This window comes from Pongo abelii, chromosome 8 (assembly GCF_028885655.2).
Source record: "Pongo abelii isolate AG06213 chromosome 8, NHGRI_mPonAbe1-v2.0_pri, whole genome shotgun sequence".
NCBI classification, from domain to species: domain Eukaryota; kingdom Metazoa; phylum Chordata; class Mammalia; order Primates; family Hominidae; genus Pongo; species Pongo abelii.
In genome coordinates this window covers 129,662,879-129,689,672 of record NC_071993.2, presented here as the reverse complement: position 1 = coordinate 129,689,672, position 26,794 = coordinate 129,662,879, and the positions used below count along the sequence as shown (strand labels likewise).

The window sequence follows — 26,794 nt, the reverse complement described above, 5'->3', positions numbered from 1 at the left end:
AAGCACCTGTTTACAAGCAGGTCAATCAAAGTCCTCCCAGGCCTTGTCAGCCAGAGGTACTGGGACAGACTGACTCCTTCTCCTGCTGGGATAGAGACTTGGGGCTGCTCACTGCTGTCTCTCAGCCATATGCAAAAAGCAAGTTGATAGTGAAGCCCACACAGATAAAAGAGTAGATGTAAGCAAAGCATGGGGAAAAAAGACTTGGAACTTCTGGAACCAGCTGTACCTGAAGCTCCAGATCCACCACTAACCATTCTGGATACCTGAGCCAATGAATTCCTTTCTAGCTTAAGAGTGTTTGAGTTGAGTTCTTGCCATGTGCAAACAAAAGCATCCCTAATAATAGATCCTCTTTAAAGATCAATTGACAACTGGTAGATAAGGGAACCTTCCACATTGATTGAGGTACGGAGTGGCCAGAGGCTTCAAGCAAGACCCAGCAGTTTCACCCAGACCTGCTGAATGCCAGTGCTTTGGCTGGACTCAAAGACGCTCCTTATAAGGGGTCCAAGCAGATTCTGTCCACCATTTCCAGCTCTGAGGTGATTAACTCTGTGTCTGGATGTGATGTCCAAGTTGAACCAAAACCAACCCTTTCCCTTGCAGGTTTTAGCAATTCACCAAGTCAGCAAGTCTCAGGATACCACTCCAGCAAAAATCCCCTGTGTGATCTTCCAGCCCAAACCACAGGTAATAACAAGGCTTTGCCTGGCAGATCTCATGGGAGCTGCCCTCCCGACACCAGGCTTGCTAGACAGACAATGCACTGCAGTTCTTTGGAAGGAGCTGAAACTGACCAAGATCCAGGTCACACATGCACAGATACCCATTTGCACTCCTAGCCCATATGCCTCCAATCCAAATGCTCCTTACTGGGGTCTTAAGTGAGAATTCCCTACCCCAACATATGTCCTTTCCTTACCATGAGCCTCCTCCTAAGGAGAGGATCCCTCCTCTGCCCTGCTGTCTGTGCTGTGTCCACCATACTCTCACCCAGTGCTACTCAGCAGGGGAGAAATGGAGCGCTGGGGAGCTAGAACTTTTTTCTTCTGCCTCTTCCTTGCACTGCCTCAGGAAGGGGATAAAGTCTGGATTGTTGTTTCAGTTTGGTCCCCTGTCCTAAGTGACCACAGGAACACTAGGCAGTGAATTCATATGGATTCTTAGCAGAGAGCTAACAAGTCTTCAAAAACATAGGAAACATAGAAGAAGTTTTGAGCCAGGAGATCAGAATGTAATTAGGACTTTCTTCTGGAGCAAACTCCACCCCAACAGAGGGAGCTTAAGGTCTTGAAGGCCCACCTGAGCAGATGACACCAGCGTCTTCACGATGGCCACAGTTGTGGGTGAGCCAGCCATTGTGGGGACAGCTCCACAGGTAGGACTCACGTCCTGAGCAGCGCACATCATCCAGGACAATGGGTCCTGAGCCCTGGCCAAACCTGGCATTTCCTGGGGCCGACGTGGCCCAACCACAGCCCAGCTGCCTGCAGACCACATTGGCATCATTGGTGTCCCAGCTGTCATCACACACGGTTCCCCAGGAGCCTCGATACAGGACCTCCACTCGGCCTTGACACCTGTCACCTCCATTCACCAGTCTCAGGGCAAAACTGGATTCAGATCCTACAGGGGAACACAAGAACCCTTCATCCATACTGATTATGAGGTCAAGGATTTAAGGAATGTTCCACACTCAGGGCACTTCCTAATGGCCAAAGTCATGTGTGCAGGTAATCATCTTTGAATACGAATACAAACAGAGGTTCAGCTTCATCATAGTGGAAGAAGCAGTGATGTCCTACTCTGCCCAAGTCTATGGAAGCTCAAGTATTGGGGAAGCACCTGTGACCCCACTGGAGGTGACAGGAATGGACGCCTCACTCCTCATTCTGAGCTCCATTCTCACACAGGATGAAGCTGCACAGCTCAAGATAGGAGGCCAAGACCTGCCTCACGTTCAGGAGTTTGGTGGCACCCACGTGGTCCTCTCTGGCTTCTAGCAAAGTGCCAGGAATGGCAGGACATTGGCCAGACAGCTACGGGGACAGGCACTTTCCCCACTATTCGCAGGTCTGCAGCCTGTGGCCTGAGGGCCAGGAATAAGGTCCCAGTGGGATTAGGGAGCCCTCCAGGGCTGTCTCCCAGGAGAGACAGGTCACCGGTACCCTCCAGCCTCTAACATCAGACCCAGGACTAGGTTCCCAGGGAATCTACCTTCCTCCCCAGGCAACTCGCAGAAACATGAAAACAGAGGCGCCACCTTGAGCCTCATTCTATCATTTTCAAAAGAAACGTTTGTCCAGAGGTAGAGAGTGAGCCCGAGGGAGGAGTGAGAGGATGATTTACCTATTGGCGATGCCAGTAAGTTGGTGGTCAGCCAAGTATCTGTAAATTGCAACAAAGAGAAAGGACAAAATTAGACTTGAGGGTGAAAAGCTACAAAAAAAAAAAAAGTCTCTGGACCAGGCAAGCATCATGAAAACTATTCAATTTCTGGTTCCTGCCACTTGCTCCAAGTGCTACCCAAGTCTTCAGCTCAGTGAGCACAGCCAGGAACAAAGGCCTTGCTGGAGACCAGTTCCATCCCTCCTACCTCTGAAGTGTGAGATGTCCTCTTCTCGGCTACAAAGGGTTAGCCTGCCCCATCCAGTGACACATGGACTGATGGGCACATCTGACACCATTGCTGAGACTCTGACAGTTCGAGCTAAAATGTTAGGGGAACCAAGGAGCCACCCAAAGGGATATCAAGTTTCCTAGTAAGTGGAGGCACCAGAAATATTTATTATCCCTCTCCCTGCCCGAGCATGGCCTCTGCCTTTTCTGGATGCAGATGTGGCCCTGAAAAATCTGGGGTGTTTGAAGGAGTGAGGGATGGAGGTATCAGGCCTGCACTGACATTGCTTGCCCATGGCAGAAGTCATGCTTAAGGCTTGAACTGACGTTGCCTTCCCAGGTGACTTTGGCAGTCACTCTCAATTCTCAGAAAGGTTATATCAGCTCTGAATATAAAGGAGCTAAAGCTCATTAAACATGAGGTCACTTCCTGAACCTGTAAGGGTTGTCCATTGTACAGTATGAAACTGCTTCATGAAAGCTGAGATAAATTGAACAGAAGACAGAAGCCTCCTGAACCCTATGTCTGTTGAAGCACTGTGCTGGGGTCTCAGTTACAGAGTGGTGGGGGGAAAAATAATATGCCCCACAGTATCCACACAGAGAAGCAGGAGAGCTCTGTGGAGTGGGGAAGAGGTAACTGGGCAGAAAGAGAAGGGACATCCTGAGGAAGGATGCTGGGGACTCACCTGGCCTGGGTGTTGACTGGGACTGAGCAGCTGTGAGAAAGAGAAGAGAAGGTCAGATCAGATGCACTATACAGAAAATGGCAAAACTGGAACAAAGATAGAAGGAACTGGGCAAAACTGACACTCAGTCCATCCTAGTCCCTATCACAGAGGGAGGGGCATTGCCATGTACATCCCCACAGAGATGCAACATATAAGAAGGGGTGCAGGCAGATCCTGGCCACTATTGTCAGCTCCGAGGTGATTAACTTTGTGTCTGCCCAGGGTGACCAGGTTGACCCAAAACCAACACTCTCCCTTGCATGTTTTGGCAGTTCCTGAGTCAGCAAGGCTGAGGAGGCCACTCCAGCCCAAATGCCTTGTGTGATCTTACAGCCCCGACCACAGACAATAACAAGGCCATGCCTGGCCAGCCTCATGGGGGCTGCCATCCCCACACCAGACCTGGGGCACAGGCAGTGCTCTGCAGCATTCTGAGAGGACCTGAGGTCAAGGACTCCAAGCAGGCCTGACACAAACAGACATGCATTTGCACTCCTAACCCTTGAGCCTCTATTTCCAGACCTCCTCACTGGGTCTTAGCTGAGAACCCACTTCCAGACAAGTATCTTTAGTTCAGAGTTCCTTGTAGTGACAGGATCCCTCCCTGTCCCTGCTATCTGTGCTGTGTCCACGATACCCTCACCCAGTGCTACTCAGCAGGGGAGAAATGGAGTCCTGGGGAGCCAGCACTTTTCTCTTCTGCCTCTTCCTTGCACTGCCTCAGGAAGGGCATAAAGTCTGGGTTGTTTCAGTTTGGAGCCCTGGCCTAAGTGGCCACAGCTGCACCAGGTACTGTAGCAAAATTCACAAGGATTCTTAGCAGAGAGCTAACAAGACTTCAGAAATATAGAAAACACAGAAGAAGCTTTGAGTGAGGAGATCAGAATGTAATTAGGAGTTTCTTCCTGAGCAAACTTCAACCTAAGAGAGGGAGCCCAAGGTCTTGAAGGCCCACCTGAGCAGATGACACCAGCATCTTCACCATGGCCACAGTTGTGGGTGAGCCAGCCATTGTGGGGACAGCTCCACAGGTAGGACTCACGTCCTGAGCAGCGCACGTCATCCAGGACAATGGGTCCTGAGCCCTGGCCAAACCGGGCATTTCCTGGGGCCAACGTGGCCCAGCCACAGCCCAGCTGCCTGCAGACCACATTGGCATCATTGGTGTCCCAGCTGTCATCACACACAGTGCCCCAGGAGCCTCGGTATAGGACCTCCACTCGGCCCTGACACCTGTCACCTCCATTCACCAGTCTCAGGGCTAAACTGGATTCAAATCCTACAGGGGAACACAAGAACCCTTCATCCATCCCTACCAGGAGGTCAACAATCTAAGGCAAGTTCCACACTCAGGGTACTTCCTAATGGCCAGAGTCACCTGGGCAAGCAGTCACAATTGCATACAACTGCTACCAGAGGTTCAGCTTTATCATAGGGGAAGGAGAGGTGATACACTATACTGCCCGGGTTTATGGAGGCTCAGATTTTGGGGAAGCACCTGTGACCCCAGTGGAGGTGACAGGAATGGATGCCCCACTCCCTACTCTGGGCACACACAGGATGGAGCTCCACAGCTCCAGAGGTCAGGCCCACACTGGCCCCATGTTCAAGAGTTTGGTGGCACCCACGTGGTCCTCTCTGGTTTCTGGTAAATTGCCAGGGATGGCAAGGACTTGGCCAGACAGCTGCAGGGACAGAAATTTTCACCCACCCTTGCAGGGCTGCAGTGCATGATCAGAGGGCCAGGAAAGAGGTCCCAGCGGGATTAGGGAGCCCTCCAGTGCTCGTCCTGAGCACCTGGATGACGATCGTTCCTAACCACTTGGAACAGGTTCCCATGAAAGACAGTCACTAGCACCCTCCATCCTCAAACATCGAACCCAGGGCTGGCTCCCCAGAGACTCCACCTTCCTCCCACCCAACCCACAGGGACATGAAAAGAGAGGGGCCCACCTTGAGCCTCATCCTATCAGTTTCAAACACAAAATACGTCCAGAGATAGTGAGCCCTAGGGAGGGGTGAGAGGATTATTTACCTGCTGTTGATGCAGGTGAGGTCGGCCAAGTGTCTGTAAGTTGCAACAAAGAAAAAAGACAGAATTAGACTTGAAGGGAAAAGGCCTAGAACAAAAGGTTCTTTGGGAGGGGGAATCAACCTGGCAACAATTCCACTTCCTGTTCCTGTCACTTGCCTCCCATGTGTCTGCCCAGGTCTCCTCTGCTGTGAACTCATCCAGGGACAAACGTCCTGCTGGAGACCAGACTGAGCCCTCCATTTCTCTAATCCTGGGGTATCTTTCTATCTGTTAGAGGACGCCCCCCACCATGCCATCCCACATCTGCTGATGCATGGACTGACTAGGACATCAGATGCCATTGCTGAGGCTCGGACACTGGCAGCTAAAATGTTAGGGGAACCAGGGACTGCCCAGGGGACAATCAGGAATCAGGTTTCTGGCTAAGCAGAGACACCACAAACCTTTATTATCCCTCTCCCTGCCCAAGCACAAACTCTGCCTCTTCTGGATATAAATGTGGCCCATCATAATCTCGGAATTTTTCCAGCAGTGATGGATGGGGGTATCGAGCCTGCCCTGACGATGCCTTGAACAGGTCAGAGGGTGACACCCTCAATTTTCAGACACTATATGTGAGTCCTGAATATAAAAGGACCAAAGCTCATTAAACATGGGGCCACTTCCTGAACCTGTAAGGGCTGTCCACTGGGACAGTATGAAACTGTTTCATGAAAGCTGAGAGGGGTTGAAAAGAAGACAGAGGCCTCCTGAATCCTGTGTGTGTTTAAAAAGCGCTGTGCTGGGGTCTCAGTTACACAGCGGTGTTGGGGGTAGAAATAATATGCCCCACAGTATCCACACAGTGAAACAGGAGAGCTCTGTGGAGGGGGGAAGGGGTGATTGGGCAGAAAGAGAAGGGACATTTTGAGGAAGGACACTGGGAACATACCTAGGCTGGGTGTTGGCCAGGATTGGGAAACTATGAGAAAGAGAAGAGAAGGTCAGATCAGGCATGTTACACAGAAGTCAGCAAAACTGGAATGAGGAGGGAAAGAAATGGGCGAGTCTGACACTCAGTCCATTCTGGTTCCTATCACACAAGGAGGGACATTTTCATGCACATCCCCACAGAGATGCACCGTGTAAGGTGTCAATGCGGATCCTGTCTACTATTGCCAGCTCTGAGGTGCTCAAATTGTGTCTGCCCAGGGTAACCCCCTTGGCCTAAACCAACCCTCTCCCTTGCACATCTTAGGTGTTCCTGAGTCAGCAAGGCTGAGGAAGCCACTCCAGCCAAAATCCCTTGTCTGATCTTCAAGCCCTGAACACAGGCAATAACAAGGCCATGCCTGGCCGGCCCTCATGGGGGCTGCCCTCCCCACACCAGACCTGGAGCACAGGCAATGCTCAGCAGTGTTCTGAGAGGACCTGAGGTCAAGGACTCCAATCCCACGCAACCCAGGCCTGACATGAATAGAAACCCATTTGCACTCCTAACCCTTGAGCCTTTATTTCCAGACCTCCTCACTGGGTCTCAGCTGAGAATCCACTTCCAGACAAGCATCTTTAGTTCAGAGTTCCTCACAGTGAGAGGATTCCTCCCCTGCCTTGCTGTCTCTCCTATGTCCATGATACCCTCACCCCATGATACACTCAGGGTCCCCAGCTTCTATTCAGCTGGGGAGAAATGGAGCCCTGGGGAGCCAGCACTTTTCTCTTCTGCCTCTTCCTTGCACTGCCTCAGGAAGGGCATAAAGTCTGGATTGTTGTTTCAGTTTGGGACCTGTCCTAAGTGACCACAGGAACACCAGGCCCTGTAGCAAAATTTATACAGATTCTTAGCAGAGAGCTAACAAGACTATATAAACACAGGAAACATAGAAGAATCTTTGAGTGAGGAGATCAGAATGTAATTAGGATTTTCTTACTGAGCAAACTCCAGCCTAGGAGAGGGAGCCCAAGGTCTTGGAGGCCCACCTGAGCAGATGACACCAGCATCTTCATGATGTCCACAGTTGTGGGTGAGCCAGCCATTGTGGGGGCAGTTCCACAAGTAGGACTCGTGTCCTGAGCAGCGCACGTCATCCAGGACAATGGGTCCTGAGCCCTGGCCAAACCGGGCATTTCCTGAGGCTGATGTGGCCCAGCCACAGCCCAGCTGCCTGCAGACCACATTGGCATCATTGGTGTCCCAGCTGTCATCACACACAGTGCCCCAGGAGCCTCGGTATAGGACCTCCACTCGGCCCTGACACCTGTCACCTCCATTCACCAGTCTCAGGGCTAAACTGGATTCAAATCCTACAGGGGAACACAAGAACCCTTCATCCATCCCTACCATGAGGTCAAGTATCTAAGGCACGTTCCACACTCAGGGTACTTCCTAATTGCCAAGGTCACCCGGACAAGCAGTCACGATTGAATACGACTGCAACCAGAGGTTCAGATTCATCATACTGGAAGGAGAGGTGATACCCAATTCTGCCTGGGTTTATGGAGGCTCAGATTTTGGGAAAGCACCTGTGACCCCAGTGGAGGTGACAGGAATGGACACCCTACTCCCTACTCTGATCACACACAGGATGGAGCTCCACAGCTCCAGAGGGCAGGCCCATGCTATCCCCATGTTGAAGAGTTTGGTGGCACCCGCGTGGTCCTCTCTGGCTTCTGGCAAATTGTCAGGGATGGCAAGGCATTGGCCAGACAGCTGCAGGGACAGAAATTTTCACCCACCCTTGCAGGTCTGCAATGCATGGCCAGAAGGCCAGGAATGAGGTCCCAGGAGTAGGGAGCCCTCCAGAGTTTGTTGAGCACCTGAATAAGGATCTTTCCTGATACTTGGAACAGGGTCCCACAGGAGACAGGTCACCAACACCCTCCACCCTCTAACACCCGACCCAGGACTGGTTCCCCAGAGACTCCAACTTCCTCCCACTCAACGCACAGGGACATGAAAAAGACAGGGGCCCACCTTGACCCTCATCCTATCATTTTCAGAAAAAGCATCTTTCCAGAGGTAGAGAGTGAGCCCTAGGGAGGGGGGAGAGGATTATTTACCTACTGTCGATGGAGGTAAGGTGATGGTCGACAACGTGTCTGTAAATTGCAACAAAGACAAAGGCTAGAATTAAAGTTGAGGGAGAAAAGCTCCAAAAGGAAAGGTCTCTGGACAAGGCAAGCATCATGAAAATTTCTCCATTTCTGGTTCCTGCCACTTGCTCCCCATGTGTCTGCCCAAGTCTGTAGCTCAGGAAGCACAGCCAAGGACTTAGGCCTTGCTGGAGACCAGTATGATCCCTCCTACCTCTGAAGTGTGGAATACCCTCTTCTCAGCTACAAAGGGTTTACTTGCCCCATCTGCTGACACATGGACTGATGGGCACATCTGACACCAATGCTGACACTCTCACACTTGAAACTAAAATGTTAGAAGGATCAGGGAGCTGCCTAAAGGAGTATAAAGTCTCCTGGCAAGTGGAGGCAACAGAAATATCTAATATCTCTCTCCCTGCCCGAGCACAGCCTCTGCCTATCTGGAGGTAGATGGGGCCCTGCCGCATCTGGGGGTGTTTGAAGGAGTGAGGAATGGAGGTATCAGGCCTGCACTGACATTGCTTGCCCATAGACAGGCATGTTTAAGGCTTTAGCTGAAATTGCCTTCCCAGAAGACTTTGGCAATCACTGCCAATTCTTAGAAAGATCATACCTTCTTAACCATGTCTGGTTAAGAAGCTCCATGCTAGGGTCTCAGTTACAGAGCAGGGAAAATAGTATGACCCACAGTATCCACACAGGTAAGAAGGAGGGCTCTGCCGAGTGGGAAAAAGGATAATTGTGCAGAAAGAAAAGGGACATCCTAAGGAAGGACACTGGGGACTCACCTGGCCTGGGCGTCAACCGGGACTGGGCAGCTGTGAGAAAGAGGAGGTCAGATCAGATGCACTATACAGAAGCTGGCAAAACCGGAACAAAGGTAGAAGGAACTAAACAGGTCATGCCTTAAGTCCACCCTAGGTCCCCATCACAGAGGGAGGAGCATTGCCGTGCACGCCCCCACAAGGATGCTCCCTGAAAGGTGTCTGGGCAGATCATGTCCACTACTGCCAGCTCCAAAGTGATTAAGTTTGTGTCTACCCATAGTAATTAGGTTGACACAAAACCAACCCTCTCCCTTACACGTCTTAGCAGTCCCTGAGTCAGCAAATATGAGGAGGCCACTCCAGAAAAAATCCAGCCTGTGATCTTCTAGCCCAGCCCACAGGCATTCATAACAAGGCTTTGCTCAGCAGGCCTCATGGGCACTGCCCGTCCCCACACCTGACCAGTGTACAGGGAAGACACTGCAGTGCTCTGGAGGCAATTGCAGTCAAGCACTCACACCCCCAAAACTCAGGCCAGACATGAACAGACACAGATCTACACTCCCACCCTTGTGTTTCCAGTCTGATGCCTCCTTACTGGGCCTCAGCGGAAGACCCTCCCTTCCCAGCATGAGCCTTTGGTTCTGGACTCCTCCCAGTGAGATCGTCCCTCTCCCAACACCTATATGTGCTGCATCCACCTGACCCTCATCTAAATCTTTCAGTAGGGGAAAGATGGAACCCTGGAGAGCCAGTGTGCTATAGATTGGATGTTTGTCCCATCCAAGACTCATCTTGGGAGTGGATCCCCAAGTATAGCACTGAGGCCTGATGCACCATGTCTGGGTCATGGAAGCCAACATTTCATGAATAAATTAGTGCCCTCCCTGGTCAGGGGTGAGTTCTTCTCTTAGTTTCTAGCAAGAACTGGTGGTTGACAAGAGCCTGGGCCTTCCTTCTTGCCCTCTGTTTCTTCCTCCCTTGCCACGTGACCTCTGCTCAGGTCACCTCCCCATCTTCTGCTGCCAGGAGCACAAGCAGCCTGAGGCCGTCAGCAGAAGCCAAGCAGATACCATGCTCCTATGCAGACTGCAAAGCCAAGACCCAAATCAGCATCTTTCTTCATGAATAACCTGGCCCCAGCCATCGCTTTCCAGCCACACTAAAATGCAAAGACCCGGCCCTTTCCTCCTCTCCCTCTGCTTGCACTGCCTTCGTGGGTGAACAAAGGCCCTTATTTCACTTTGGCCCATTGTCCTCTCTGACCTCCTCAAAACCTGGTAATGGGGCGAAGACTCATGTGGTTTCCTAGGAAAGAGCTGAGGAGATATCAGAAATATAGGAAAGGTTGAAAAAGATCTGAGTGAGGAGATGAGAACATAATAAGACCTTCTTGAACAAAATCTACCCCAAGAGAGGAAACCAAATTGCTGGAGGCCCACCTGAGCAGATGACACCAGCGTCTTCACCATGGCCACAGTTGTGGGTGAGCCAGCCATTGTTCGGGCAGCTCCACAAGTAGGACTCCTGTCCTGAGCAGCGCACATCATCCAGGACAATGGGTCCTGAGCCCTGACCAAACCGGGCATTTCCTGGGGCTGACGTGGCCCAGCCACAGCCCAGCTGCCTGCAGACCACATTGGCATCATTGGTGTCCCAGCTGTCATCACACACAGTGCCCCAAGAGCCTCGGTATAGGACCTCCACTCGGCCCTGACACCTGTCACCTCCATTCACCAGCCTCAGGGCCAAACTGGATTCAGGTCCTACAGGGGAACACAAGAACACTTCATCAATCCCTATCAGGAGGTCAAGGATCTAAGGCACATTCCACATTCAGGGCACTTCCTAATGGCCAAAGTCACCTGGGCAGACAGTCACGATTAAAGATGACTGCAACCAGAGGTTCAGGTTCATCACAGTAGAAGGAGAGGTGATACGCCATTCTCGGGTTTATGGAGGCTCAATTTTGGGGAAGCACCTGTGACCCCACTGGAGGTGACAGGAATAGACACCCGACTCCCTACTCTGGGCACACACAGGATGGAGCTCCACAGCTCAAGAGGGCAGGACCATGCTGTCCCCATGTTCAACAGTTAGGTGGCACCCACGTGGTCCTCCCTGGCTTCTGGCAAATTGCCAAGGATGGCAAGGCCTTGGCCAGACAGCTGCAGGGACAGAAACTGTCACCCACCCTTGCAGGTCTGCAGTGCATGGCTGGAGGGCCAGGAACGAGCTCCCAGTAGGAGTAGGGAGCCCTCCAGGGCTGGTCCTCAGCACCTGGATGAGGATCATTTTTTTTTCCTTATTATTTCCTGATACTTGGAAGAGGATCCCATGGGAGACAGGTCACCAGCACCCTCTACCCTGCAACACCAGAACCAGGACTGGCTCCCCAGAGACTCCAACTTCCTCCCACTCAACGCACAAGGATATGAAAAAGACAGGGGCCCATCCTGACCCTCATCCTCTCATTTTCAGAAAAAAACATTTGTCCAGAACTAGACAGTGAGCCCTAGGGAGGGGTGAGAAGACTATGTACCTACTGTTGATGCAGTTAAGGTGGTGGTCGGCAACGTGTCTTTAAATGCAACAAAGATGAAGGCTAGAATTAAACTTGAGGTGAAAAGCTCCAAAAGGAAAGTCTCTAGACATGGCAAGCATCATGAAAACTACTCGATTTCTGGTTCCTGCCACTTGCTCCCCATGTGTCGGCCCAAGTCTTCAGCTCAGCGAGCTCAGCAAGGGACATAGGCCTCACTGGAGACCAGTCCAATCCCTCTTATCTCTGAAGGACCTTGAGGATTGGATCCTCAACTTTACAGGTGAGGCTTGATGTGCCACGTCTGGGTTATGGAGGTCAACCCTTCATGAATAACTTAGTGCCCTCCCTGGTCAGGGGTAAGTTCTTCTCTTAGTTCCTAGAAAGAGCTGGTGGTTCAAAAGAGCCTGGGACCTCCCTCTTGCTTTCTCTTACTTCCTCCCTCACCATGAGACCTCTGTCCAGGCCACCTCCCCATCTTCTTCTGCCATCTTGCTTCCTCCCTCGCCGTGTGACCTCTGCCCAGGCCAGCTCCCCATCCCCTTCTGCCAGGAGTACAAGCAGCCTGAGGTCCTCAGCAGAAGCCGAGCTGATGCCTGCACCATGCTTCTATGCAGCCTGCAAAGCCACAACTCAAATCAACCTCTATCTTCATGAACAACATGGCCCCAGCTATCCTTTTCCAGCCACATTAAAAGCAAAGACCTGGCGCTTTCGTCTTCTCCCTCTGCTTGCCCAGCTTCGGTAGGGGAACAAAGGTGTGACCCTTATTTCACTTTGGCCCATTGTCCTCTCTGACCTCCTCAAAACCTGGCAATGTGGCGAAGACTCATGCGGTTTCCTAGGAGAGAGCTAAGGAGATATCAGAAATATAGGAAAGGTTGAAAAAGCTCTTAGTGAGGAGATGAGAACATAATAAGACCTTCCTGAGCAAAATCTACCCCAAGAGAGGAAACCCAAATTGCTGGAGGCCCACCTGAGCAGATGACACCAGCGTCTTCACCATGGCCACAGTTGTGGGTGAGCCAGCCATTGTGGGGACAGCTCCACAGGTAGGACTCATTCCCTGAGCAGCGCACGTCATCCAAGACAATGGGTCCTGAGCCCTGACCAAACCGGGCATTTCCTGGGGCTGACATGGCCCAGCCACAGCCCAGCTGCCTGCAGACCACATTGGCATCACTGGTGTCCCAGCTGTCATCACACACCGTGCCCCAGGAGCCTCGGTATAGGACCTCCACTCGGCCCTGACACCTGTCACTTCCATTCACCAGTCTCAGGGCCAAACTGGATTCAGGTCCTACAGGGGAACACAAGAACCCTTTATCAATCCCTATCAGGAGGTCAAGGATCTAAGGCACGTTCCACATTCAGGGCACTTCCTAATGGCCAAAGACACCTGGGCAGGCAGTCACGATTGAATATGACTGCAACCAGAGGTTCAGGTTCATCACAGTAGAAGGAGAGGCAATATGCTATTCTGCTCGGGTTTATGGAGGCTCAAGTTTTGGGGAAGCACCTGTGACCTCACTGGAGGTGATAGGAATGGGCGCCCGACTCCCTACTCTGGGCACACACAGCATGAAGCTCCACAGCTCCAGAGGGCAGAACCATGCTGTCCCCATGTTCAACAGTTAGGTGGCACCCACGTGGTCCTCCCTGGCTTCTGGCAAATTGCCAAGGATGGCATGGCCTTGGCCAGACAGCTGCAGGGACAGAAACTGTCACCCACCCTTGCAGGTCTGCAGTGCATGGCCGGAGGGTCAGGAACGAGGTCCCAGTAGGAGTAGGGAGCCCTCCAGGGCTTGTCCTCAGCACCTGGATGAGGATCTTTCCTCTTACTGAGAAGAGGATTCCACGGGAGACAGGTCACCAGCACCCTCCACCCTCCAACACCAGAACCAGGACTGACTCCCCAGAGACTCCAACTTCCTCCCACTCAATGCACAGGGACATAAAAAAGACAGGGGCCCACCCTGACCCTCATCCTATCATTTTCAGAAAAAAACATTTGCCAGAGATAGAGAGTGAGTCCTACAGAGGTGGGAGAGGATTATTTACCTACTGTAAATGCAGATAAGGTGGTGGTGGACAACGTGTCTCTAATTGCAACAAAGACAAAGGCTAGAATTAAACTTGAGGGTGAAAAGCTCCAAAAGGAAAAGTCTCTAGACATGGCAAGCATCATGAAAACTACTCGATATCTGGTTCCTGCCACTAGCTCCCCATGTGTCTGCCCAAGTCTTCAGCCCAGTAAGCTCAGGAAGGGACATAGGCCTCGCTGGAGACCAGTCCAATCCCTCCTATCTCTGAAGGACCTTGAGGACTGGATCCTCAACTATACAGGTGAGGCTTGATGTGCCACGTCTGGGTTATGGAGGTCAACCCTTCATGAATAACTTAGTGCCCTCCCTGGTCACGGGTAAGTTCTTCCCTTAGTTCCTAGAAAGAGCTGGTGGTTCAAAAGAGCCTGGGCCCTCCCTCTTGCTTTCTCTTGCTTCCTCCCTCACCATGAGACCTCTGCCCAGTGCACCTCCCCATCTTCTTCTGCCATCTTGCTTCCTCCCTCGCCATGTGACCTCTGCCCAGGCCAGCTCCCCATCCCCTTCTGCCAGGAGTACAAGCAGCCTGAGGTCCTCAGCAGAAGCCGAGCTGATGCCTGCACCATGCTTCTATGCAGCCTGTAAAGCCACCACCCAAATCAACCTCCATCTTCATGAACAACCTGGCCCAGCTATTCCTTTCCAGCCACATTAAAGGCAAAGACCTGGCGCTTTCGTTTTCTCCCTCTGCTTGCCCAGCCTCAGTAGGGGAACAAAGGTCTGACCCTTATTTCACTTTGGCCCATTGTCCTCTCTGACCTCTTCAAAACCTGGTAATGTGGCGAAGACTCATGCGGTTTCCTAGGAGAGAGCTAAGGAGATATCAGAAATATAGGAAAGGTTGAAAAAGCACCGAGTGAGGAGATGAGAACATAATAAGACCTTCCTGAGCAAAATCTACCCCAAGAGAGGAAACCAAATTGCTGGAGGCCCACCTGAGCAGATGACACCAGCGTCTTCACCATGGCCACAGTTGTGGGAGAGCCAGCCATTGTTGGGGCAGCTCCACAAGTAGGACTCCTGTCCTGAGCAGCGCACATCATCCAGGACAATGGGTCCTGAGCCCTGACCAAACCGGGCATTTCCTGGGGCTGACGTGGCCCAGCCACAGCCCAGCTGCCTGCAGACCACATTGGCATCATTGGTGTCCCAGCTGTCATCACACACAGTGCCCCAAGAGCCTCGGTATAGGACCTCCACTCGGCCCTGACACCTGTCACCTCCATTCACCAGCCTCAGGGCCAAACTGGATTCAGGTCCTACAGGGGAACACAAGAACACTTCATCAATCCCTATCAGGAGGTCAAGGATCTAAGGCACATTCCACATTCAGGGCACTTCCTAATGGCCAAAGTCACCTGGGCAGACAGTCACGATTAAAGATGACTGCAACCAGAGGTTCAGGTTCATCACAGTAGAAGGAGAGGTGATACGCCATTCTCGGGTTTATGGAGGCTCAATTTTGGGGAAGCACCTGTGACCCCACTGGAGGTGACAGGAATAGACACCCGACTCCCTACTCTGGGCACACACAGGATGGAGCTCCACAGCTCAAGAGGGCAGGACCATGCTGTCCCCATGTTCAACAGTTAGGTGGCACCCACGTGGTCCTCCCTGGCTTCTGGCAAATTGCCAAGGATGGCAAGGCCTTGGCCAGACAGCTGCAGGGACAGAAACTGTCACCCACCCTTGCAGGTCTGCAGTGCATGGCTGGAGGGCCAGGAACGAGCTCCCAGTAGGAGTAGGGAGCCCTCCAGGGCTGGTCCTCAGCACCTGGATGAGGATCATTTTTTTTTCCTTATTATTTCCTGATACTTGGAAGAGGATCCCATGGGAGACAGGTCACCAGCACCCTCTACCCTGCAACACCAGAACCAGGACTGGCTCCCCAGAGACTCCAACTTCCTCCCACTCAACGCACAGGGATATGAAAAAGACAGGGGCCCATCCTGACCCTCATCCTCTCATTTTCAGAAAAAAACATTTGTCCAGAACTAGACAGTGAGCCCTAGGGAGGGGTGAGAAGACTATGTACCTACTGTTGATGCAGGTAAGGTGGTGGTCAGCAATGTGTCTTTAAATGCAACAAAGACAAAGGCTAGAATTAAACTTGAGGTGAAAAGCTCCAAAAGGAAAGTCTCTAGACATGGCAAGCATCATGAAAACTACTCGATTTCTGGTTCCTGCCACTTGCTCCCCATGTGTCGGCCCAAGTCTTCAGCTCAGCGAGCTCAGTAAGGGACATAGGCCTCACTGGAGACCAGTCCAATCCCTCTTATCTCTGAAGGACCTTGAGGATTGGATCCTCAACTTTACAGGTGAGGCTTGATGTGCCACGTCTGGGTTATGGAGGTCAACCCTTCATGAATAACTTAGTGCCCTCCCTGGTCAGGGGTAAGTTCTTCTCTTAGTTCCTAGAAAGAGCTGGTGGTTCAAAAGAGCCTGGGACCTCCCTCTTGCTTTCTCTTGCTTCCTCCCTCACCATGAGACCTCTGTCCAGGCCACCTCCCCATCTTCTTCTGCCATCTTGCTTCCTCCCTCGCCGTGTGACCTCTGCCCAGGCCAGCTCCCCATCCCCTTCTGCCAGGAGTACAAGCAGCCTGAGGTCCTCAGCAGAAGCCGAGCTGATGCCTGCACCATGCTTCTATGCAGCCTGCAAAGCCACAACTCAAATCAACCTCTGTCTTCATGAACAACATGGCCCCAGCTATTCTTTTCCAGCCACATTAAAAGCAAAGACCTGGCGCTTTCGTCTTCTCCCTCTGCTTGCCCAGCTTCGGTAGGGGAACAAAGGTGTGACCCTTATTTCACTTTGGCCCATTGTCCTCTCTGACCTCCTCAAAACCTGGCAATGTGGCGAAGACTCATGCGGTTTCCTAGGAGAGAGCTAAGGAGATATCAGAAATATAGGAAAGGTTGAAAAAGCTCTTAGTGAGGAGATGAGAACATAATAAGACCTTCCTGAGCAAAATCTACCCCAAGAGAGGAAACCCAAATTGCTAGAGGCCCACCTGAGCAGATGACACCAGTGTCTTCACCATGGCCACAGTTGTGGGTGAGCCAGCCATTGTGGGGACAGCTCCACAGGTAGGACTCATTCCCTGAGCAGCGCACGTCATCCAAGACAATGGGTCCTGAGCCCTGACCAAACCGGGCATTTCCTGGGGCTGACATGGCCCAGCCACAGCCCAGCTGCCTGCAGACCACATTGGCATCACTGGTGTCCCAGCTGTCATCACACACCGTGCCCCAGGAGCCTCGGTATAGGACCTCCACTCGGCCCTGACACCTGTCACTTCCATTCACCAGTCTCAGGGCCAAACTGGATTCAGGTCCTACAGGGGAACACAAGAACCCTTTATCAATCCCTATCAGGAGGTCAAGGATCTAAGGCACGTTCCACATTCAGGGCACTTCCTAATGGCCAAAGACACCTGGGCAGGCAGTCACGATTGAATATGACTGCAACCAGAGGTTCAGGTTCATCACAGTAGAAGGAGAGGCAATATGCTATTCTGCTCGGGTTTATGGAGGCTCAAGTTTTGGGGAAGCACCTGTGACCTCACTGGAGGTGATAGGAATGGGCGCCCGACTCCCTACTCTGGGCACACACAGCATGAAGCTCCACAGCTCCAGAGGGCAGAACCATGCTGTCCCCATGTTCAACAGTTAGGTGGCACCCACGTGGTCCTCCCTGGCTTCTGGCAAATTGCCAAGGATGGCATGGCCTTGGCCAGACAGCTGCAGGGACAGAAACTGTCACCCACCCTTGCAGGTCTGCAGTGCATGGCCGGAGGGTCAGGAACGAGGTCCCAGTAGGAGTAGGGAGCCCTCCAGGGCTTGTCCTCAGCACCTGGATGAGGATCTTTCCTCTTACTGGGAAGAGGATTCCATGGGAGACAGGTCACCAGCACCCTCCACCCTCCAACACCAGAACCAGGACTGACTCCCCAGAGACTCCAACTTCCTCCCACTCAATGCACAGGGACATAAAAAAGACAGGGGCCCACCCTGACCCTCATCCTATCATTTTCAGAAAAAAACATTTGCCAGAGATAGAGAGTGAGTCCTACAGAGGTGGGAGAGGATTATTTACCTACTGTAAATGCAGATAAGGTGGTGGTGGACAACGTGTCTCTAATTGCAACAAAGACAAAGGCTAGAATTAAACTTGAGGGTGAAAAGCTCCAAAAGGAAAAGTCTCTAGACATGGCAAGCATCATGAAAACTACTCGATATCTGGTTCCTGCCACTAGCTCCCCATGTGTCTGCCCAAGTCTTCAGCCCAGTAAGCTCAGGAAGGGACATAGGCCTCGCTGGAGACCAGTCCAATCCCTCCTATCTCTGAAGGACCTTGAGGACTGGATCCTCAACTATACAGGTGAGGCTTGATGTGCCACGTCTGGGTTATGGAGGTCAACCCTTCATGAATAACTTAGTGCCCTCCCTGGTCACGGGTAAGTTCTTCCCTTAGTTCCTAGAAAGAGCTGGTGGTTCAAAAGAGCCTGGGCCCTCCCTCTTGCTTTCTCTTGCTTCCTCCCTCACCATGAGACCTCTGCCCAGTGCACCTCCCCATCTTCTTCTGCCATCTTGCTTCCTCCCTCGCCATGTGACCTCTGCCCAGGCCAGCTCCCCATCCCCTTCTGCCAGGAGTACAAGCAGCCTGAGGTCCTCAGCAGAAGCCGAGCTGATGCCTGCACCATGCTTCTATGCAGCCTGTAAAGCCACCACCCAAATCAACCTCCATCTTCATGAACAACCTGGCCCAGCTATTCCTTTCCAGCCACATTAAAGGCAAAGACCTGGCGCTTTCGTTTTCTCCCTCTGCTTGCCCAGCCTCAGTAGGGGAACAAAGGTCTGACCCTTATTTCACTTTGGCCCATTGTCCTCTCTGACCTCTTCAAAACCTGGTAATGTGGCGAAGACTCATGCGGTTTCCTAGGAGAGAGCTAAGGAGATATCAGAAATATAGGAAAGGTTGAAAAAGCACCGAGTGAGGAGATGAGAACATAATAAGACCTTCCTGAGCAAAATCTACCCCAAGAGAGGAAACCAAATTGCTGGAGGCCCACCTGAGCAGATGACACCAGCGTCTTCACCATGGCCACAGTTGTGGGAGAGCCAGCCATTGTTGGGGCAGCTCCACAAGTAGGACTCCTGTCCTGAGCAGCGCACATCATCCAGGACAATGGGTCCTGAGCCCTGACCAAACCGGGCATTTCCTGGGGCTGACGTGGCCCAGCCACAGCCCAGCTGCCTGCAGACCACATTGGCATCATTGGTGTCCCAGCTGTCATCACACACAGTGCCCCAAGAGCCTCGGTATAGGACCTCCACTCGGCCCTGACACCTGTCACCTCCATTCACCAGCCTCAGGGCCAAACTGGATTCAGGTCCTACAGGGGAACACAAGAACACTTCATCAATCCCTATCAGGAGGTCAAGGATCTAAGGCACATTCCACATTCAGGGCACTTCCTAATGGCCAAAGTCACCTGGGCAGACAGTCACGATTAAAGATGACTGCAACCAGAGGTTCAGGTTCATCACAGTAGAAGGAGAGGTGATACGCCATTCTCGGGTTTATGGAGGCTCAATTTTGGGGAAGCACCTGTGACCCCACTGGAGGTGACAGGAATAGACACCCGACTCCCTACTCTGGGCACACACAGGATGGAGCTCCACAGCTCAAGAGGGCAGGACCATGCTGTCCCCATGTTCAACAGTTAGGTGGCACCCACGTGGTCCTCCCTGGCTTCTGGCAAATTGCCAAGGATGGCAAGGCCTTGGCCAGACAGCTGCAGGGACAGAAACTGTCACCCACCCTTGCAGGTCTGCAGTGCATGGCTGGAGGGCCAGGAACGAGCTCCCAGTAGGAGTAGGGAGCCCTCCAGGGCTGGTCCTCAGCACCTGGATGAGGATCATTTTTTTTTCCTTATTATTTCCTGATACTTGGAAGAGGATCCCATGGGAGACAGGTCACCAGCACCCTCTACCCTGCAACACCAGAACCAGGACTGGCTCCCCAGAGACTCCAACTTCCTCCCACTCAACGCACAGGGATATGAAAAAGACAGGGGCCCATCCTGACCCTCATCCTCTCATTTTCAGAAAAAAACATTTGTCCAGAACTAGACAGTGAGCCCTAGGGAGGGGTGAGAAGACTATGTACCTACTGTTGATGCAGGTAAGGTGGTGGTCAGCAATGTGTCTTTAAATGCAACAAAGACAAAGGCTAGAATTAAACTTGAGGTGAAAAGCTCCAAAAGGAAAGTCTCTAGACATGGCAAGCATCATGAAAACTACTCGATTTCTGGTTCCTGCCACTTGCTCCCCATGTGTCGGCCCAAGTCTTCAGCTCAGCGAGCTCAGTAAGGGACATAGGCCTCACTGGAGACCAGTCCAATCCCTCTTATCTCTGAAGGACCTTGAGGATTGGATCCTCAACTTTACAGGTGAGGCTTGATGTGCCACGTCTGGGTTATGGAGGTCAACCCTTCATGAATAACTTAGTGCCCTCCCTGGTCAGGGGTAAGTTCTTCTCTTAGTTCCTAGAAAGAGCTGGTGGTTCAAAAGAGCCTGGGACCTCCCTCTTGCTTTCTCTTGCTTCCTCCCTCACCATGAGACCTCTGTCCAGGCCACCTCCCCATCTTCTTCTGCCATCTTGCTTCCTCCCTCGCCGTGTGACCTCTGCCCAGGCCAGCTCCCCATCCCCTTCTGCCAGGAGTACAAGCAGCCTGAGGTCCTCAGCAGAAGCCGAGCTGATGCCTGCACCATGCTTCTATGCAGCCTGCAAAGCCACAACTCAAATCAACCTCTGTCTTCATGAACAACATGGCCCCAGCTATTCTTTTCCAGCCACATTAAAAGCAAAGACCTGGCGCTTTCGTCTTCTCCCTCTGCTTGCCCAGCTTCGGTAGGGGAACAAAGGTGTGACCCTTATTTCACTTTGGCCCATTGTCCTCTCTGACCTCCTCAAAACCTGGCAATGTGGCGAAGACTCATGCGGTTTCCTAGGAGAGAGCTAAGGAGATATCAGAAATATAGGAAAGGTTGAAAAAGCTCTTAGTGAGGAGATGAGAACATAATAAGACCTTCCTGAGCAAAATCTACCCCAAGAGAGGAAACCCAAATTGCTGGAGGCCCACCTGAGCAGATGACACCAGTGTCTTCACCATGGCCACAGTTGTGGGTGAGCCAGCCATTGTGGGGACAGCTCCACAGGTAGGACTCATTCCCTGAGCAGCGCACGTCATCCAAGACAATGGGTCCTGAGCCCTGACCAAACCGGGCATTTCCTGGGGCTGACATGGCCCAGCCACAGCCCAGCTGCCTGCAGACCACATTGGCATCACTGGTGTCCCAGCTGTCATCACACACCGTGCCCCAGGAGCCTCGGTATAGGACCTCCACTCGGCCCTGACACCTGTCACTTCCATTCACCAGTCTCAGGGCCAAACTGGATTCAGGTCCTACAGGGGAACACAAGAACCCTTTATCAATCCCTATCAGGAGGTCAAGGATCTAAGGCACGTTCCACATTCAGGGCACTTCCTAATGGCCAAAGACACCTGGGCAGGCAGTCACGATTGAATATGACTGCAACCAGAGGTTCAGGTTCATCACAGTAGAAGGAGAGGCAATATGCTATTCTGCTCGGGTTTATGGAGGCTCAAGTTTTGGGGAAGCACCTGTGACCTCACTGGAGGTGATAGGAATGGGCGCCCGACTCCCTACTCTGGGCACACACAGCATGAAGCTCCACAGCTCCAGAGGGCAGAACCATGCTGTCCCCATGTTCAACAGTTAGGTGGCACCCACGTGGTCCTCCCTGGCTTCTGGCAAATTGCCAAGGATGGCATGGCCTTGGCCAGACAGCTGCAGGGACAGAAACTGTCACCCACCCTTGCAGGTCTGCAGTGCATGGCCGGAGGGTCAGGAACGAGGTCCCAGTAGGAGTAGGGAGCCCTCCAGGGCTTGTCCTCAGCACCTGGATGAGGATCTTTCCTCTTACTGGGAAGAGGATTCCATGGGAGACAGGTCACCAGCACCCTCCACCCTCCAACACCAGAACCAGGACTGACTCCCCAGAGACTCCAACTTCCTCCCACTCAATGCACAGGGACATAAAAAAGACAGGGGCCCACCCTGACCCTCATCCTATCATTTTCAGAAAAAAACATTTGCCAGAGATAGAGAGTGAGTCCTACAGAGGTGGGAGAGGATTATTTACCTACTGTAAATGCAGATAAGGTGGTGGTGGACAACGTGTCTCTAATTGCAACAAAGACAAAGGCTAGAATTAAACTTGAGGGTGAAAAGCTCCAAAAGGAAAAGTCTCTAGACATGGCAAGCATCATGAAAACTACTCGATATCTGGTTCCTGCCACTAGCTCCCCATGTGTCTGCCCAAGTCTTCAGCCCAGTAAGCTCAGGAAGGGACATAGGCCTCGCTGGAGACCAGTCCAATCCCTCCTATCTCTGAAGGACCTTGAGGACTGGATCCTCAACTATACAGGTGAGGCTTGATGTGCCACATCTGGGTTATGGAGGTCAACCCTTCATGAATAACTTAGTGCCCTCCCTGGTCACGGGTAAGTTCTTCCCTTAGTTCCTAGAAAGAGCTGGTGGTTCAAAAGAGCCTGGGCCCTCCCTCTTGCTTTCTCTTGCTTCCTCCCTCACCATGAGACCTCTGCCCAGTGCACCTCCCCATCTTCTTCTGCCATCTTGCTTCCTCCCTCGCCATGTGACCTCTGCCCAGGCCAGCTCCCCATCCCCTTCTGCCAGGAGTACAAGCAGCCTGAGGTCCTCAGCAGAAGCCGAGCTGATGCCTGCACCATGCTTCTATGCAGCCTGTAAAGCCACCACCCAAATCAACCTCCATCTTCATGAACAACCTGGCCCAGCTATTCCTTTCCAGCCACATTAAAGGCAAAGACCTGGCGCTTTCGTTTTCTCCCTCTGCTTGCCCAGCCTCAGTAGGGGAACAAAGGTCTGACCCTTATTTCACTTTGGCCCATTGTCCTCTCTGACCTCTTCAAAACCTGGTAATGTGGCGAAGACTCATGCGGTTTCCTAGGAGAGAGCTAAGGAGATATCAGAAATATAGGAAAGGTTGAAAAAGCACCGAGTGAGGAGATGAGAACATAATAAGACCTTCCTGAGCAAAATCTACCCCAAGAGAGGAAACCAAATTGCTGGAGGCCCACCTGAGCAGATGACACCAGCGTCTTCACCATGGCCACAGTTGTGGGAGAGCCAGCCATTGTTGGGGCAGCTCCACAAGTAGGACTCCTGTCCTGAGCAGCGCACATCATCCAGGACAATGGGTCCTGAGCCCTGACCAAACCGGGCATTTCCTGGGGCTGACGTGGCCCAGCCACAGCCCAGCTGCCTGCAGACCACATTGGCATCATTGGTGTCCCAGCTGTCATCACACACAGTGCCCCAAGAGCCTCGGTATAGGACCTCCACTCGGCCCTGACACCTGTCACCTCCATTCACCAGCCTCAGGGCCAAACTGGATTCAGGTCCTACAGGGGAACACAAGAACACTTCATCAATCCCTATCAGGAGGTCAAGGATCTAAGGCACATTCCACATTCAGGGCACTTCCTAATGGCCAAAGTCACCTGGGCAGACAGTCACGATTAAAGATGACTGCAACCAGAGGTTCAGGTTCATCACAGTAGAAGGAGAGGTGATACGCCATTCTCGGGTTTATGGAGGCTCAATTTTGGGGAAGCACCTGTGACCCCACTGGAGGTGACAGGAATAGACACCCGACTCCCTACTCTGGGCACACACAGGATGGAGCTCCACAGCTCAAGAGGGCAGGACCATGCTGTCCCCATGTTCAACAGTTAGGTGGCACCCACGTGGTCCTCCCTGGCTTCTGGCAAATTGCCAAGGATGGCAAGGCCTTGGCCAGACAGCTGCAGGGACAGAAACTGTCACCCACCCTTGCAGGTCTGCAGTGCATGGCTGGAGGGCCAGGAACGAGCTCCCAGTAGGAGTAGGGAGCCCTCCAGGGCTGGTCCTCAGCACCTGGATGAGGATCATTTTTTTTTCCTTATTATTTCCTGATACTTGGAAGAGGATCCCATGGGAGACAGGTCACCAGCACCCTCTACCCTGCAACACCAGAACCAGGACTGGCTCCCCAGAGACTCCAACTTCCTCCCACTCAACGCACAGGGATATGAAAAAGACAGGGGCCCATCCTGACCCTCATCCTCTCATTTTCAGAAAAAAACATTTGTCCAGAACTAGACAGTGAGCCCTAGGGAGGGGTGAGAAGACTATGTACCTACTGTTGATGCAGGTAAGGTGGTGGTCAGCAATGTGTCTTTAAATGCAACAAAGACGAAGGCTAGAATTAAACTTGAGGTGAAAAGCTCCAAAAGGAAAGTCTCTAGACATGGCAAGCATCATGAAAACTACTCGATTTCTGGTTCCTGCCACTTGCTCCCCATGTGTCGGCCCAAGTCTTCAGCTCAGCGAGCTCAGTAAGGGACATAGGCCTCACTGGAGACCAGTCCAATCCCTCTTATCTCTGAAGGACCTTGAGGATTGGATCCTCAACTTTACAGGTGAGGCTTGATGTGCCACGTCTGGGTTATGGAGGTCAACCCTTCATGAATAACTTAGTGCCCTCCCTGGTCAGGGGTAAGTTCTTCTCTTAGTTCCTAGAAAGAGCTGGTGGTTCAAAAGAGCCTGGGACCTCCCTCTTGCTTTCTCTTGCTTCCTCCCTCACCATGAGACCTCTGTCCAGGCCACCTCCCCATCTTCTTCTGCCATCTTGCTTCCTTCCTCGCCGTGTGACCTCTGCCCAGGCCAGCTCCCCATCCCCTTCTGCCAGGAGTACAAGCAGCCTGAGGTCCTCAGCAGAAGCCGAGCTGATGCCTGCACCATGCTTCTATGCAGCCTGCAAAGCCACAACTCAAATCAACCTCTGTCTTCATGAACAACATGGCCCCAGCTATTCTTTTCCAGCCACATTAAAAGCAAAGACCTGGCGCTTTCGTCTTCTCCCTCTGCTTGCCCAGCTTCGGTAGGGGAACAAAGGTGTGACCCTTATTTCACTTTGGCCCATTGTCCTCTCTGACCTCCTCAAAACCTGGCAATGTGGCGAAGACTCATGCGGTTTCCTAGGAGAGAGCTAAGGAGATATCAGAAATATAGGAAAGGTTGAAAAAGCTCTTAGTGAGGAGATGAGAACATAATAAGACCTTCCTGAGCAAAATCTACCCCAAGAGAGGAAACCCAAATTGCTGGAGGCCCACCTGAGCAGATGACACCAGCGTCTTCACCATGGCCACAGTTGTGGGTGAGCCAGCCATTGTGGGGACAGCTCCACAGGTAGGACTCATTCCCTGAGCAGCGCACGTCATCCAAGACAATGGGTCCTGAGCCCTGACCAAACCGGGCATTTCCTGGGGCTGACATGGCCCAGCCACAGCCCAGCTGCCTGCAGACCACATTGGCATCACTGGTGTCCCAGCTGTCATCACACACCGTGCCCCAGGAGCCTCGGTATAGGACCTCCACTCGGCCCTGACACCTGTCACTTCCATTCACCAGTCTCAGGGCCAAACTGGATTCAGGTCCTACAGGGGAACACAAGAACCCTTTATCAATCCCTATCAGGAGGTCAAGGATCTAAGGCACGTTCCACATTCAGGGCACTTCCTAATGGCCAAAGACACCTGGGCAGGCAGTCACGATTGAATATGACTGCAACCAGAGGTTCAGGTTCATCACAGTAGAAGGAGAGGCAATATGCTATTCTGCTCGGGTTTATGGAGGCTCAAGTTTTGGGGAAGCACCTGTGACCTCACTGGAGGTGATAGGAATGGGCGCCCGACTCCCTACTCTGGGCACACACAGCATGAAGCTCCACAGCTCCAGAGGGCAGAACCATGCTGTCCCCATGTTCAACAGTTAGGTGGCACCCACGTGGTCCTCCCTGGCTTCTGGCAAATTGCCAAGGATGGCATGGCCTTGGCCAGACAGCTGCAGGGACAGAAACTGTCACCCACCCTTGCAGGTCTGCAGTGCATGGCCGGAGGGTCAGGAACGAGGTCCCAGTAGGAGTAGGGAGCCCTCCAGGGCTTGTCCTCAGCACCTGGATGAGGATCTTTCCTCTTACTGAGAAGAGGATTCCACGGGAGACAGGTCACCAGCACCCTCCACCCTCCAACACCAGAACCAGGACTGACTCCCCAGAGACTCCAACTTCCTCCCACTCAATGCACAGGGACATAAAAAAGACAGGGGCCCACCCTGACCCTCATCCTATCATTTTCAGAAAAAAACATTTGCCAGAGATAGAGAGTGAGTCCTACAGAGGTGGGAGAGGATTATTTACCTACTGTAAATGCAGATAAGGTGGTGGTGGACAACGTGTCTCTAATTGCAACAAAGACAAAGGCTAGAATTAAACTTGAGGGTGAAAAGCTCCAAAAGGAAAAGTCTCTAGACATGGCAAGCATCATGAAAACTACTCGATATCTGGTTCCTGCCACTAGCTCCCCATGTGTCTGCCCAAGTCTTCAGCCCAGTAAGCTCAGGAAGGGACATAGGCCTCGCTGGAGACTAGTCCAATCCCTCTTATCTCTGAAGGACCTTGAGGATTGGATCCTCAACTATACAGGTGAGGCTTGATGTGCCACGTCTGGGTTATGGAGGTCAACCCTTCATGAATAACTTAGTGCCCTCCCTGGTCAGGGGTAAGTTCTTCTCTTAGTTCCTAGAAAGAGCTGGTGGTTCAAAAGAGCCTGGGACCTCCCTCTTGCTTTCTCTTGCTTCCTCCCTCACCATGAGACCTCTGTCCAGGCCACCTCCCCATCTTCTTCTGCCATCTTGCTTCCTCCCTCGCCATGTGACCTCTGCCCAGGCCAGCTCCCCATCCCCTTCTG

At 52.3% G+C, this 26,794-nt stretch overlaps 1 protein-coding gene across 1 annotated transcript in view; it reads right to left on the bottom strand.

Moving 5' to 3' along the window:
- The window catches only part of DMBT1 (deleted in malignant brain tumors 1), an 82,128-nt gene that overhangs the window by 20,683 nt on the left and 34,651 nt on the right, over positions 1-26,794 (bottom strand). The window contains exons 18-40 of the mRNA XM_063727239.1: positions 25,106-25,483; positions 23,084-23,407; positions 21,003-21,346; positions 20,752-20,767; positions 20,047-20,085; positions 18,947-19,270; positions 16,886-17,209; positions 16,459-16,482; positions 15,562-15,603; positions 14,810-15,133; positions 12,729-13,072; positions 12,478-12,493; positions 11,773-11,811; positions 10,673-10,996; positions 9,252-9,281; positions 8,432-8,491; positions 7,348-7,671; positions 6,320-6,349; positions 5,389-5,421; positions 4,309-4,632; positions 3,312-3,341; positions 2,353-2,391; positions 1,306-1,629 (exon numbers count right to left, since the gene is read on the bottom strand). Of these exons, the coding sequence (XP_063583309.1) occupies positions 1,306-1,629; positions 2,353-2,391; positions 3,312-3,341; positions 4,309-4,632; positions 5,389-5,421; positions 6,320-6,349; positions 7,348-7,671; positions 8,432-8,491; positions 9,252-9,281; positions 10,673-10,996; positions 11,773-11,811; positions 12,478-12,493; positions 12,729-13,072; positions 14,810-15,133; positions 15,562-15,603; positions 16,459-16,482; positions 16,886-17,209; positions 18,947-19,270; positions 20,047-20,085; positions 20,752-20,767; positions 21,003-21,346; positions 23,084-23,407; positions 25,106-25,483 (4,056 nt within the window). The remainder of the gene's footprint in view (positions 1-1,305; positions 1,630-2,352; positions 2,392-3,311; positions 3,342-4,308; positions 4,633-5,388; positions 5,422-6,319; positions 6,350-7,347; positions 7,672-8,431; positions 8,492-9,251; positions 9,282-10,672; positions 10,997-11,772; positions 11,812-12,477; positions 12,494-12,728; positions 13,073-14,809; positions 15,134-15,561; positions 15,604-16,458; positions 16,483-16,885; positions 17,210-18,946; positions 19,271-20,046; positions 20,086-20,751; positions 20,768-21,002; positions 21,347-23,083; positions 23,408-25,105; positions 25,484-26,794) is intronic.